At 55.3% G+C, this 12,863-nt stretch overlaps 1 protein-coding gene across 2 annotated transcripts in view; it reads right to left on the bottom strand.

Annotated features, from left to right (window-relative positions):
* Positions 1-12,614, bottom strand: part of SHISA6 (shisa family member 6) — a 279,273-nt gene extending 266,659 nt beyond the window's left edge. For both annotated transcript variants that reach the window (XM_027047302.2, XM_053211476.1), the window contains exon 1: positions 11,880-12,614. In XM_027047302.2, coding sequence (XP_026903103.2) covers positions 11,880-12,520 — 641 coding nt within the window. In that variant the 5' untranslated portion in view covers positions 12,521-12,614. The remainder of the gene's footprint in view (positions 1-11,879) is intronic.
* Between the last annotated feature and the right edge of the window lie 249 nt (positions 12,615-12,863).

Genomic DNA, 12,863 nt, shown 5'->3' with positions numbered 1-12,863 from the left:
CGGGACACAGTAGAAAGTCACAGAGTGTCAGCTGCCAGTCCGACAGGGTGGCTGGAATCCTGATTCACCCACCTGCCTCCCAGCGCCCGAGAGGTGGGTTTACAGGAGGCCCAGACATCGGGGTGACTGAGGACACAGTTCCTGCCTGATGGGATCCAAGGCTGGTCTAGGAAAGTTCTCCTGGAAATAGCTCCTTTGCTATTATGGCGTTCTGCATCCATTCCTGCCCTACGGAGGGATGACAGCAAGGGTCTGCATTCCCAAGACCTCCAAATGGGAGGAGGTGATGGGCTCTGAAACACGCTCTCAGATGCCACTCAGCATCAACAGCCGCCCCTCCTCCTCCGGGGGGGGGGCCCTCTCGGGTTCAAATCCCTCCTCCCTGGGGCAGCCAGACCTAAGGAAGCTGGAAAAGGGGACAGAGTGGAAAGCATACTTCCCAGAAGAGGACATTTGGCTAAGGGGGCCGCGAATATGTCCAGAGGACAGATGTCCTAAGTAATGAGACTTTAATGCCGGAGCTAATGGGAACAGTACACGAGACCAAATGCCAAAAAAGCAAGGAATAATGAGTGTTTGGGAAGCCGGCAGAGAGCACACACTCCTCTCCCAAACGACGGGGAGCAGGGCCAACCTTGTAGCCACCCAGAGCCTGGTTGGAACTCAGCCTCCACGGTCTCGAGGTGGGGACAGTGGCTCTGGGCCAGGGTGATCAAGGCTTCTCCTGTTCCTGTGACCAGAAGTGGGTGGGGGCTTGGGGGGGGGGTACTGGAAACAGGGCTCAGGAACCCCCCTCCCTGGGAGGGGGGACCTCACGCGAATGCCAAACTGCACAGGTGGTGGCGTCCATGTTCATTTTCTAGAGAAATGGTTCCCACACCCACCTCAAGCAGGTAAGTGCCCCGGTCAGAGACCCTGTCCCAGAGCTGCAGGCCAGCCCCACCACCATGGCCACGACCAGGTCAACAGAAGTTTGGGAGGAAAGCCCGGGGCGCTGAGGGTTCCCCAGGATGCCTTCCTCTGAGCGAGCCTTTCAGGACAGAGGACCTGAGGTCACAAGAAACAGAGAAACACCTGGGAAGAATGAGGAATTAGGAAGCACGGCTACGAAAACGGAAACGGGGGAAGGACAGGACCGGAGCGGGAAGCAGCAGCGAGCTGGCTGAAACTCTGTCTTGTGTGCACGGTGCTCTGGTTATAAATGGGGCAGGGAGGTGGGGGTGGGGGGCAGTGATAAATGGAGCTGTTTCTGAGCCGTATGTCTCAGTAATTAAAACTGGGAATGGCCCGAGGTCCATCGTCTTGCCCCCAAATCATTTCTTCTCCCTAGTGCCCCTATTATTCCAGAGCTGGGACTCGTGCAGCATTGCCCCGGGGTTCTGCCAATACTGGAAAGGTCTGTTGTTGTTTTTTTTGTTTTGTTTTGTGTTTTGTGTTTTGCTGTTGGTTCTCCATTGGAATCGGGGTGTGTGGCTTTGGGTTTTTTGTTCTCTGATTTTTTACATTTTCTTTGCATCGCCTTCGCTATCCTCGACCAATATAACCCATTCTTGAAAACAAGCCTTTGCACCACACCCTGGTGGCCGTGTGCCCTGCAGGCAATGCAAGCGAGGCCACCAGCCCGGGTCTGCAGTACCCTGATCTGGGTGACCCGTTTACATCTGGGAAGATGAGAGCCAGCTGGCCCCCAAAGGAGATGGAGACTGGCACAGCTCTAGCCGTGCGACCTTGGACAAGTTACTAAGCCTCTTTGAGTTGATTTCCTCGTCTGTTCAATGGGCACCTATCCCCAGAGGGTGAAGGAAAGACGCACGGAGGCAGCTTAGGTCCAGTGCACAGCAGGGTTCCAGACACCGAGCAAGCCCTGGGGACTGAGCACTCTCCCAAGAGTCTCCCTACCACCCCCCCACCCCCCGCTTCATCCACATGACCTTGAGCCCTCAGCTAACGGAGGCCTCTGGCCCTCCTCGACACCAGCTCTCTGCAGGTGCACAGGTGACGGGCTCATGTAGGCTTCTGGGCAACAAACCTCGCCACCGTCCTGACCTTTGAGCCGAGGAAGCTGGCTCCCCAGCCACAGAGCAGGGCTGGCTCCTCCCAGGGTCCAAGAGTGCCCAGAGGCTTTGCCCCAGCCCCCACAGCAGGAGGGCCACCTCACCACCTCACCGTCCCACTAACTCCTGATGGAAAAGAGAAACATCAGCCCACCCGCTGTACCACCACCACGGCGCACCCCCCCCACCAAAAAACGCAAGAATCGGCCACAAACTGCCCCTGTGGCCCCTTGTCACCTCCCCCACCCTCGCTCCGCTTCTGTGACCAATCTCGCACAGTGACTGTACTCTTGGGGGACCTGGGGGCCCAGTACACGCATGTCAGGAACCTACAGGCAATTCTCACGGGAAGCCCCACGTTCCCGTGCTTGCAAACATTTCTACCTCCTCGACGGCTGTCCGGCCCCGGCGGGGACCTCACGCGAATGCCAAACTGCACAGGTGGTGACATCCACGTGCAGGAAAGAGAGAGCACTGAGAAGCCCGGCTCTGACCCCAAGCCGGGCCGCATGCATTCCGAGGAAACTGGGTCCCTGTACCCTCAGAATCAAATGAGGAATCTAAATTGAGCTATCGGACTACTATCTCTTGAAGAAATGTGGGACATTCTTTTTTTCTCTTTTTCTTTTTTTCCCCTCCCTTTCTGGGCAGTCATTTGAACTATTTCCTGCATATTCAACTCCTTTCTTTTTCCAGCTCCCTCGAGGTCTGCCCCGACACACCGATAAAACGCAGAGCTGAATGTCCTACGGCCGGGGAGGTGCGGCCCCTGAGAAGTGGCCGCCACGGAGAGCCGGGCTCTGACCTGCGGGCCCCACCACTCATCATCCGAGCGCCTCTCCTGGGCTCGGCCTCTGGAGACAGCTGATGTGGATCCTAGGACAGCGGGCCTCATTACTGGAGGCACTCTTTACTTCCGCCAATAACCAGTCAATCGCCGATTCCGCTCGTCGGCCTCTGCCCTGTGACTTAGTGCCTCTTACAAGAATCAGATCTTAGCCCAAGAGGATAAAAAGTGCCCCGTTACAGAGAGTCAAGATGATGCGCCATGGGCTCTGAAAACACTAAGACAACACTGTCCGGGGGAGAGTCGGCGTGTGGCCTCCCAAGGTGACTGCTTAGAAGGGGGACACGTTTAGGAGAGGTACACAGAATCAGGCAAAGGCTCCAAACTGCAGGCCGCGGAGGTGAATTTCATGTAATGGTCAGACCCAAATTTCCAGCCTCATTAGCCACGTCCCTGAAGCCCCTTCAGTCCCCTCACCTTGTATCCACCTCGCCCCTGTGGGATGGTGGCCCAGAGCTGAGAAGGGGCAAGGCCCACACCAGTGAATGCGTTCCTGAGGCCCACAGAGCTGTCTTGTATGCAGGGGGCCATCTGAAATCACACGCACCTGGGCCCCAGGGGGGGTTGCCTGGAGGTCTCCTGGTCTCTGGCAAAACCAAAACTCGTTGACCTGGTTAGATGGCCGAGTCCCTACCCATCTCTGGGAGAGAGAGAAAGCGTTCAGACCGCACCTTCTGAATCACAGACGTCGGCCTCAGGTTTTACCTGATGGTCCGCTGCCCCGGCTCACAACCTTCTGGCCTGCGGGGCATCTCCCTTCTTCGATGGTCTGCATTCCTTAGATCTTATCCAAGGATTGTGCTTAGGTCAGGTTATTGCCCTTTACAAAGGGACGTGGGGAAAACTACAAGGCGACCGTGGAAGTGCCACGGAAATCATTTTAGGGGACCGTAAAATTGAATGAGGAGGGACCAAAGAAAGTCAGGGAAGCAAGAGAAGGGAGAAGGCCGTCGCTCACATCCCTAAGTATCGGGAAGTTACCCGGTGTTGACTCAGAAACAGGTGCGTAGCGTAAGACAATAACAGGGTTTCCGAAACAGGTGCATAGCGTTAAGACAATAACAGACGTTCACTGCGCAAGACAAGGCTGAGAGGCAACCAGGCAAGAGAGTGGGCCCGGGACGCAGAGTGGCCCTCGGCTTCCAGGTCAAGCTCACCACCCCCAGCTGTTCCCCCCACCCCGGGGCACTGTGATCTGACCTCCCTGTGTGTCAGCTGCCTCACTTATAAAATCAGGACGTTAGGCTGCTGACTTGGCCTGCAAAAAAATTCAACGGTTCTGTAACGGACAACAAAATAATGGAAAGAAGGTTGACCCCTGAGCCAACCAGGCAGGGGTTAGGGGCAATGACTCGTGCAGCTGACAACCCAGGGACAGGGACACCTGGACGGCTCAGCCCGCTGAGCGTGCGACTCTTCATTTCGGCTCAGGTCATGATCCCAGGGTTGTGGGATCGAGCCCCCGGTCGGGCACCGTGCTGAGCCTGGAGCCTGCTTGGGATTTTCTTTCTCTTTCTCTTCCTCTGTCCCTCTCCCCTACACTAGCCCTCTCTCTCTCTCTCTCTCTCTCTCTCTCAAAAATAAAATAAAAAAATAATTTGTTAAGAAAATCCAAGTATGCTTCAAAGGGACACATGCACCCCAATGTGCAGCACTATCAATGATAGCCAAAGTATGGAAAGAGCCCACATGTCCATCGATGGATGAATGGATAAAGAAGGTGGGGTATATCTATACGGTGGAGTATTACTCAGCAGTCAAAAAGAATGAAATCTTGCCATTTGCAACTACGTGGATGGAACTGGAAAGTATTATGCTAATTAGTCAGAGAAAAACAAGTATCATATGACTTCACTCATATGAGGACTTTAAGAGACAAAACAGATGAACATAAGGGAAACAAAAATAATATAAAAACAGGGAGGGGGACAAAGCATAAGAGACTCATAAATATGGAGAACAAACTGAGGATTACTGGAGGGGTTGTGGGAGGGGGGATGGGCTAAACGGGTAAGGGGCACTAAGGAATCTACTCCTGAAATCATTGTTGCGCCATATGCTAACTAATTTGGATGTGAATTAAAAAAAAATAATAAAATAGGGGTGCCTGGGTGGCTCCAGTTGGTTACACGTCTGACTTCGGCTCAGGTCATGATCTCACAGTTTGTGAGTTCGAGCCCCGTGTCGGGCCCTGTGCTGACAGCTCGGAGCCCGGAGCCTGCTTCAGATTCTGTGTCTCCCTCTCTCTCTTCCCTCCCCCACTCACACTCTTGTCTCTCTCTCCTTCAAAAATAAACATTAAAAAAAATTTTTTAAATAAATAAGATAAATTAAAAATTAAAAAAACCAAAAAAAGAAAGAAAATCCAAGTATAATTTCTGACTCCCTCCAAAACGTAACCACAACAGCCTACTGCTGACCAGAAATCTTACCCATAACACGGCAGTCAATTAACACGTTTCGTACATTGCACGCGTCATATATGGTAACCTTACGATAAAGTAAGCGAGAGAGAAGGAAATACCAAGAAACTCGTAAGAGAAAATACGTTTACAGTTCTGCACTGTCTTTATTGAAGAAAAAGTATCCTGAGGGTACCCGGCTGGCTCAGTCCGGACAGCATGTGATTCTGGGATTCTGGATACGAGTGTTGTGAGCTGGAGCCCCAAGCAGGAGCGTGGAGCCTACTTTAAAAAACAAAACAAAACAAAACAAAACAAAACAAAACAAAAAAAGTGCAGAATAAAACTAAAAAATTAATTAATTTTTAAAAATCCACGTATAAATGGACCTACACAGTTCAAACCAGAGTCATTCAAGGGTCAACTATATTACCATCCCTTTTCAGAATATTTTGGTTTCACTTCTTTCTTTTTTAAATTTCTTTACTGCTTATTTATATTTGAGGGAGAGAGAGACAAAGCGCGAGCCGGGGAGGGGTAGAGAGAGGGGGAGACAGAATCCGAAGCGGGCTCCAGGCTGTGAGGTGCCAGCACAGAGCCCGACGCGGGGCTCGAACTCACGAACCGCGAGATCATGACCTGAGTGGAAGTTGGACACTCAACCGACTGAGTCACCCAGGCGCCCATGGTTTTACTTGTAGAGATAAAAAAGAACAAGAATGGACAGGCGCAATCTATCCAGAACGTGTATGAAATAAGCCTGTTCAAGGCCAAGGGACCGAGACCCTCTGAGGGTCTGCAGATAAACCAATCCCTCCTCCTGGTCTGCAGTACCTACTAGAAAGGTGAGGTCAGAAATTTGACTCGGAAAAACAATGGGCTGGTGTTTCCCAACATAGAGAAAGGGGGTGGGGGGGGTCACCGCAGAAGAAGATACTTCAAAGAACGAACTTAGGGGCGCCTGGGTGGCTCAGTAGGTTGAGCATCCGACTTTGACTCAGGTCATGATCTCACAGTTCACGAGTTCGAGCCCCACATCAGGCTCTGCACTGACATTGTGGTGCCGGCTTCGAATTCTGTCTCCCTCTCTCTGCCCCTCACCCGCTCGCACTGTTTCCCTCTCAAAAATAAATAAACTTAAAAAAAAATTTTTTTAATGAATTCAACGTAGACCCTAATATAGTCCTCCAGAACCACCCCCCCACCCATCGCCACAGGATGGGTGTCGTCAAGGGATACAATCAAGACCGCAAGGCAAACCACACCTGAATTCACAATTTAAAAAGCAGATTATGCGGGACTCAGTAGCCAGTGGCTGGCTGCTCTCTCAGCGTGTGATGGGGATTCTAAGTCACTACGGAAGAGGAGCCAGAAAGTTAAGATCTAAAGGCAATCAATCCTGCCAGGCCCTGGAGACATCAGGCAGTGCAGGGGGAGGAAGGACGAAGCTTCCTTTGGTGTGGTTCCCTTCTATTCCGTATCCTTCGTGGGCATGTCTGCCTGGGGCTGGTGAATTAACCTCTTTCCATCAGCACACTTTTTCAGCTGTCTGAACCACTGCTTCCTGCACAATGGATCTGAATCAACTGCACAGTCGATCTGATCTCTCATTAAAATAGGCTGAAAACAGTGAAACGGACTTTTTCCTCTACCTGTGCCTTGGCAGCCTAGCACTGTGGGTAGGCTCTTCCCAAGGAATGTGCTCAGAGCCTGGGGTGCGGCTGTGGGTGGGGAAGGGGGACCGATGTGCACGCCTCCTGGGCTGGGGCGGGGGGGCGCCGGAGAGGGCAAAAGACAGCCAGCAACATGCCGGGCGGAACCCTCAAAGTGCCGGGTTTTTGCAAAGTAGTTGCGTGGCAGACATGTTAAAATCAAGAATGAACTGGGGCATCTGGGTGGCTCAGCCGGTTGACTTCTGCTCGGGTCATGATCTCAAGAGTTCATGGGTTCGGGCCCCTCGACAGGCCCCGTGCTGACAGCTCGGAGCCTGGAACCTGCTTCGGGTTCTGTGTCTTCCTCTCTCTCTCCGCCCCTCCCCTGCTCATGCTCTGTCTCTCTCTGTCTCTCAAAGATAAATAAACATTGAAAGAAAAAAATTAAAATAAAGAAACATTAAAAAATTTTTTTTTTTTTTTTAAGAATGAGTTCTGCTGGCCTCATGTGTCCAAGGTCACACACACCTTAGAGGCTTATACGTTCTGTGGTTATAAACAGAGCTGGCCCCCAGCAGGTGAGTGGGACTTGTCCGTGGAAGAAGGAATACACGTTGTGTCCACTTCTCACCCCATTACCTTCCCCAAACCCTCTTCCATGAGCCTTCCTGAACCCTTCCCCAATTTCACTGCTTTCCCCCACAGAAACAGAAAACATTAAAGGGGGGGCCTTCCATCCAAGGCAAGATTTTCTTTTTCCTGTCCTTGCAGCTGCTCTGTTTGAAGTAAAACATAATAAAATAAAAAAGTTGACTTTCTGTTTAGATCGACTCGTTAGAATGAGCTCACAGTGCTTCCAAAAATGGGGGTGTTTGGGGGGGGTGCTCTGACAATTCATGGCCCGGGAACCTACGAAGAGAACCTCACGAAATCAGCCAGCAAAGGGGTCCTGCTATTACAGTTACTGGGTCTGTGCGCACAGAACAGACCTCTTTGGGTTTGTAATTAATTTGTAACTAATTTCTAGAGGGAGAAGAGGGGGAACAAAGGGTTCCCTGGCTTCTTCTAGAAACAACCAGAGGAGTCCAAAGACACAGGACCCTCCCGACGGCTGTAGGGTCACCTCCTGTCGCTTTTCCTTTCTCCTGGTGACATCTGCTCAGGTTCTTTGGCCCGCAACCCTGAGCACGACCCCCCCCAACCCCAAATTCCTCCACCCCCACCACCCCCGTACAGCGGGGGGACCCAGGGCAGGTCTGGGTCCACCACCTTGAACTAGGTCACCCAAATGGCTTCAGACCTCATCTGCTAAGTAGCCATTAAAGCTATGGTTCTTCCCTTGGAGATTCTCATGTCGAGAACGCTAATGAATCAACTGTGGGGGAGGAGGAAGAAACAGGTTTGCATGAGAGATGCTCAGACAGGGCCGGCTGCTGGGTCAAAGCCCTGCCTCCGGCGGGCAGCCCTCACTGAGCAAAGAGCCCCAGGAACCAGGAAGCGATGCAGAGACCGCTCAAGAAGCATTCAAATCGGTGCCTGAGGCTTTACCAGCTCGAGCCTCAGCCCGGGGAAGGTGAACAGGGGAAGGCGAGGTAGAGATCCGGGTGGGAAACAGGTTTCCGGCCGGGAAAGGTGGGCACCCGGCATCCGGTGGCTCCCCAGATCCAAAGCACAGCTCTGCCTTTGATCCCTCTGGCTGTCACTTTCTCCTCCCTGGGGTCCAGCTGAGTGTGACTTTGCTCATCTATCAGAATCACCAGAGAGCCGAGAGTTTCCCCTACAGACGCTGACTTCTACAGAAACAGGATGGCCAGGTCTAATCACTTCTGGAAAAGACTAAATCTGCTTTTCCCCTCGGGGGCCGGAGCAGTGAAAGCAAGCCCTGTTCTGAGGAATGTGTACCCTGGGCAGACAGAAGTCTGGCCAGCCCCAGGCCACCAGGAGGAGGCAGATGGCGGATCTCAGGGCTGCAGCCTCCCTTCTCTCCTCCCTCTCACCCCTTCCGACCCTGCCACCAACACCCCTTTCAAGGAGGCGGTTCTGCTCCCTGGGCCCCAGCCCCTGCCAGCCCAGCTAGCCATCTACCAGAGAGAGGATCACGCCCTGGAATAAATTCTTTGCCTTTTTCAGAAACGGAAACGTCTCTGCTGAACTATTTCAAGGCACATGGAACCAGACGCACGTCCCGCTTCCTCCGCTGACCTCTGAAGAGTGAGACTCCTTCCTCCTCCCCGCTCTGCCCTGGGGGGCAAACTCACTATGGTGGGGATATTGAGCTCTTCCCTTTTCCCTACCCTGGTTCCCAACAAGACCAGCAGCGTGAAAAACTCCCCAGGATGGCAAGCGGTGACCTCTTAAAGTGTGAGCAAAGTGAAGCAACTCATGGGAACACACCCAGGAGTCGGAGAGGAGCAACCTTCAATGTGCACACTCACCCTGACATGCCTGGTGTGTGTGGGGGGGGGGGGGGAGGGGCGGGGGGCGGAGATGGGATGCTGTTGTGCCTGAGTCACCCAGGGCCAGACACGTAGTTTCCCCCCTGCTGCCCAAGGTCACTCATGGAATGTCCTCGATGGGTAGCTCATGCTCCGTCCCCTTCCCCCAAACACAGAGACAGGCATCATCCCCTACTTAACAAGCATCAGTATGGTGGTTTCCAAAGCCTTGAGCAGGCAACATTGCAGCTGCTGGAAGAGGTGCTGTGAACTGAATAAAATCAGGAGGTGAATTTGAGGCAGAAACGTCCCCTACATAATGGTCTGAGGCTGAATTCAGCTCCCTTACCCTGGTCACCTGCCTTCCCCGACCCCAGAGACAAACTGCTCTAATCGCATCACCAGTCACAGGGCCATCCACCCACACACAGACCAGCACCCTAGTTTGGGGTTGGGGAAGGGGGTCGGTGGGATGGGGAGGGGAAAAATCACCGAGAGGGACAGGGACATCTCCAGGGTCACAGGCCTGGAGAACACAGGCCAGCGCCAGCATCCAAAGGCCGTCAGCATCCTCCCAGGTCATGATGACTCAATTCAGGTCATCAAGGTCAGGGCAGGGGAAGGCTCCGTCTAAGAGAGCACAGAACAAAGGCTCAGAGAAGAAAGAAACCCAAAGAAAGGTCTGTGGGCACCAGCCAGCAGGAGGCCACAGCCATAGTGGGAAGGCGGCGTGAGAGGCCAGGAGCCCAGGAGAAAGGTGAAGAGGCCTGAAGGCACAGAGAGGGGGACGATTTGGACCAGGACCACCTGCTTCACAGGCAATTCCTTCTTTGCTTTCCAAGAGGAGCCAAGAGCGAGAATCCAAAGGGGACACCGGCTGACTACACATCATTGTCTCAATCCCTCCATCAGCCCCCAGGACCAGCCAGGCACAGACTCACTACCTGGAAGAGAAGATGGGGTGCAATGGGGGGGGTCAGTGGCACCTTGGGGTGACGAGTGAGGATTACGAACGGTTTTGGAAGCACCCAGTCCTGATACCCAAGAATGTCACTGTGTAAGTACCCAAACTTCGTGCGTCTGACTCCATAAAACCTGCCAGGGAACATCATCTTTTCTCAACAGCTTTAAAGGAAGAAAAAAAAAAAAAAAATCACGCCCAGAAATTTCTATCCTCCTTTCTCTCTCTTCGTCAAGGTACCGATGATTTACGTCCACAGCAGCAAGGGAAGGAGGTTTCCAGGCCAGAAGGTTAACCAGCAGAGTGTAGAGATGAGCTTCAGGTATATGGCTCAGGGTGGGGACCGGCTAGGCAAACTCAGAAAGAGGACGGGTCAGCGGGAGGGGGGGGTCCCAGTTACCAGCCGGTGCCCGCACCATGTGCCAAAACCGGAGGCAGGTCCTGGGGCACGGTTTGTTTCCCCGAAAGACTCTGCTGAACCAAGTCTGGTCATTCATTCATCACCACCACCAGGGGACTGGAAACAGAGCTAACTCTGCCTCCCCTGGGTGCATCGGTCCCCGAGTGGTGAAGACAGTCTGGTTTCCCGTTCTTTGGGCTCCGACCTCCCAAAGGACTCACTGGGGGCTAGGGTGGTGGGGTGGGAGGCAGTCAGGGTAGGACCAGGCACTAGCATATTCTGTGCTCTTGGCGTAAGTTTTGGTAGGAGGCTTCCCCCACCGCCCCCCTAACGTAAGCTGGAAACGCTGCCCACCAGGTTTAGCACAGCAAGAATGTTCACTCGGAGAGTTCTGCCTACAGGGTTTGAAAGAACAAGTCCTCCAATCTCCGCAAGAAAACGAGCATCCCATTTGGACAGGATGTAATGAAGAGAGACCATCTGCCCTTGGTCCACTCGGAACGGATAGATAGATCTTTACCCCTTCTCACCCGGGGGGAAAACATCCTTTCCAGATCACCCCCACTCTCACACCCAGAGAACATGCGATTTATACTAAATCGCTTGGTACTCTCTCCTGTCAGCTGCCGGCATTGTTCAGAACCCTAGACTGAAAGACGCTGTGCTGGTTCCACTCAGAAAACCGAATGCAAGAGAAACCTATGCCAAAGTGCCCACTTGCCTGGAAAACTGAACCCTGGACCGCCACCGCCGCCCCCCTCCCCCAGTCCCGCCCCGCCATCCAGAATTCTACAATTGGTAAAATTCTTATACTCCAACTCCACGAGTTCCACGGCTCCTTACTCTGCCCCTGCCACCAAAGCATGCGTTCTGGGTTCTGCAGAAATGGGGAAAAAAGGAAAGAGGGCTGTGATTTATCGCATGTCAGGGGAGCAAGGGAGAAGCTGGGTTTCGGAGAGCCAGAGAGCTGTGGTGGTGACGCCGCGCCGCCGCCGCCGCCGCCGCCGCGGCCGCGGCCGAGGGTGAATGAAGAAGGGCCGGGCCGGGGGGGGGGGGGGGGGGGGGACGCGCGACAGGAGGGAGGGGCGAGGCGAGGCGGCTGGAGGCTCGGGGAGCGGGACCTCTCACCTGTGGATGTTCATCTCCCGCGGAGGGCGGTGGGCCTTGTCGTAGGACACCTTGGCGAAGACGCCGGCCACGATGACGAAGGCGATGACCCCGCAGGTGATGTACACGGTGAAGTTGGTCCTGTCCTTCTCCGGGTCGTACTTGTTCTCGGGCCCCGGCGACACCACCTTGGTGCTGGGCGTCTGCACCCACACCGGGCTCTGGTAGTTGGTGCACTGGCGCTGGTCCAGCTTCTCGTGGCGCTTCTTGCAGCAAAAGCGGTAGTAGCAGGTGCCGCAGCAGTACAGGTACCCGCTCTCGCTGTTGTTGCACTCGAACTCCTTGTCGTACTGGCCGCTCACGTCGTAGTAGCCCCAGCACGTCTCGTAGGTGACGGCCGCGCTGGCCGCCGCCACCGCCGCCGCGGGCTGCCCCCGCCGGCTCCCCGCCTCGGGGCCGCCGGGCGCCCGGGCGGTGCCGTTCAGCTCCCGGCCGCCCCGGGCCAGGGCGCCCCCGGGCCGCCGGCCCCCGACGGCAGCGGCGCCGGCGCTTAGGGTCCGGTTGGCGGCGCGGCCGCGGGCGGCGCGGGCGCCGGGCAGCAGGTGCAGGGACTCCAACGAGAGCAGCAGCAGCAGCAGCAGCAGGAGGCGCCGCAGCGCCATGGCGGGGCCGGGCGGGAGGGCGCGCGGGCGGGCTTCCGCGGCAGGCCGCTCCCCGGCCGCCGGGCTCCGAGGGCGGCGGCGCGGGCGTTCAGCGGCGCCGGGGCGATGGCGCCATCGGGGCGCGGGCGGCGGCGGCGGCGGCGGCGGCGGCGCGCGGTGCGCACGGACCGGCCCGGCGCTGGCTGCTCGGGCGCTCACGCTGCGCGCCGGCTCCGCGCTCCCCCTGCGGGCTCGGCGCGCCTCCCGGGCAGCCCCATCCCCCGCCGGCGGCGGCGGCGGCGCGGCTCAGGCGGGACCTGAAGCGCGGCTCCGGGCGGCGGCGGCGTGGTCCCGTCCGGGCGGG

The sequence above is a fragment of the Acinonyx jubatus genome, chromosome E1 (assembly GCF_027475565.1).
Source record: "Acinonyx jubatus isolate Ajub_Pintada_27869175 chromosome E1, VMU_Ajub_asm_v1.0, whole genome shotgun sequence".
In the NCBI taxonomy this organism is placed as follows: domain Eukaryota; kingdom Metazoa; phylum Chordata; class Mammalia; order Carnivora; family Felidae; genus Acinonyx; species Acinonyx jubatus.
Note: the sequence above shows the minus strand (reverse complement) of the source record. Positions and strands in the feature narration are given on the sequence as shown.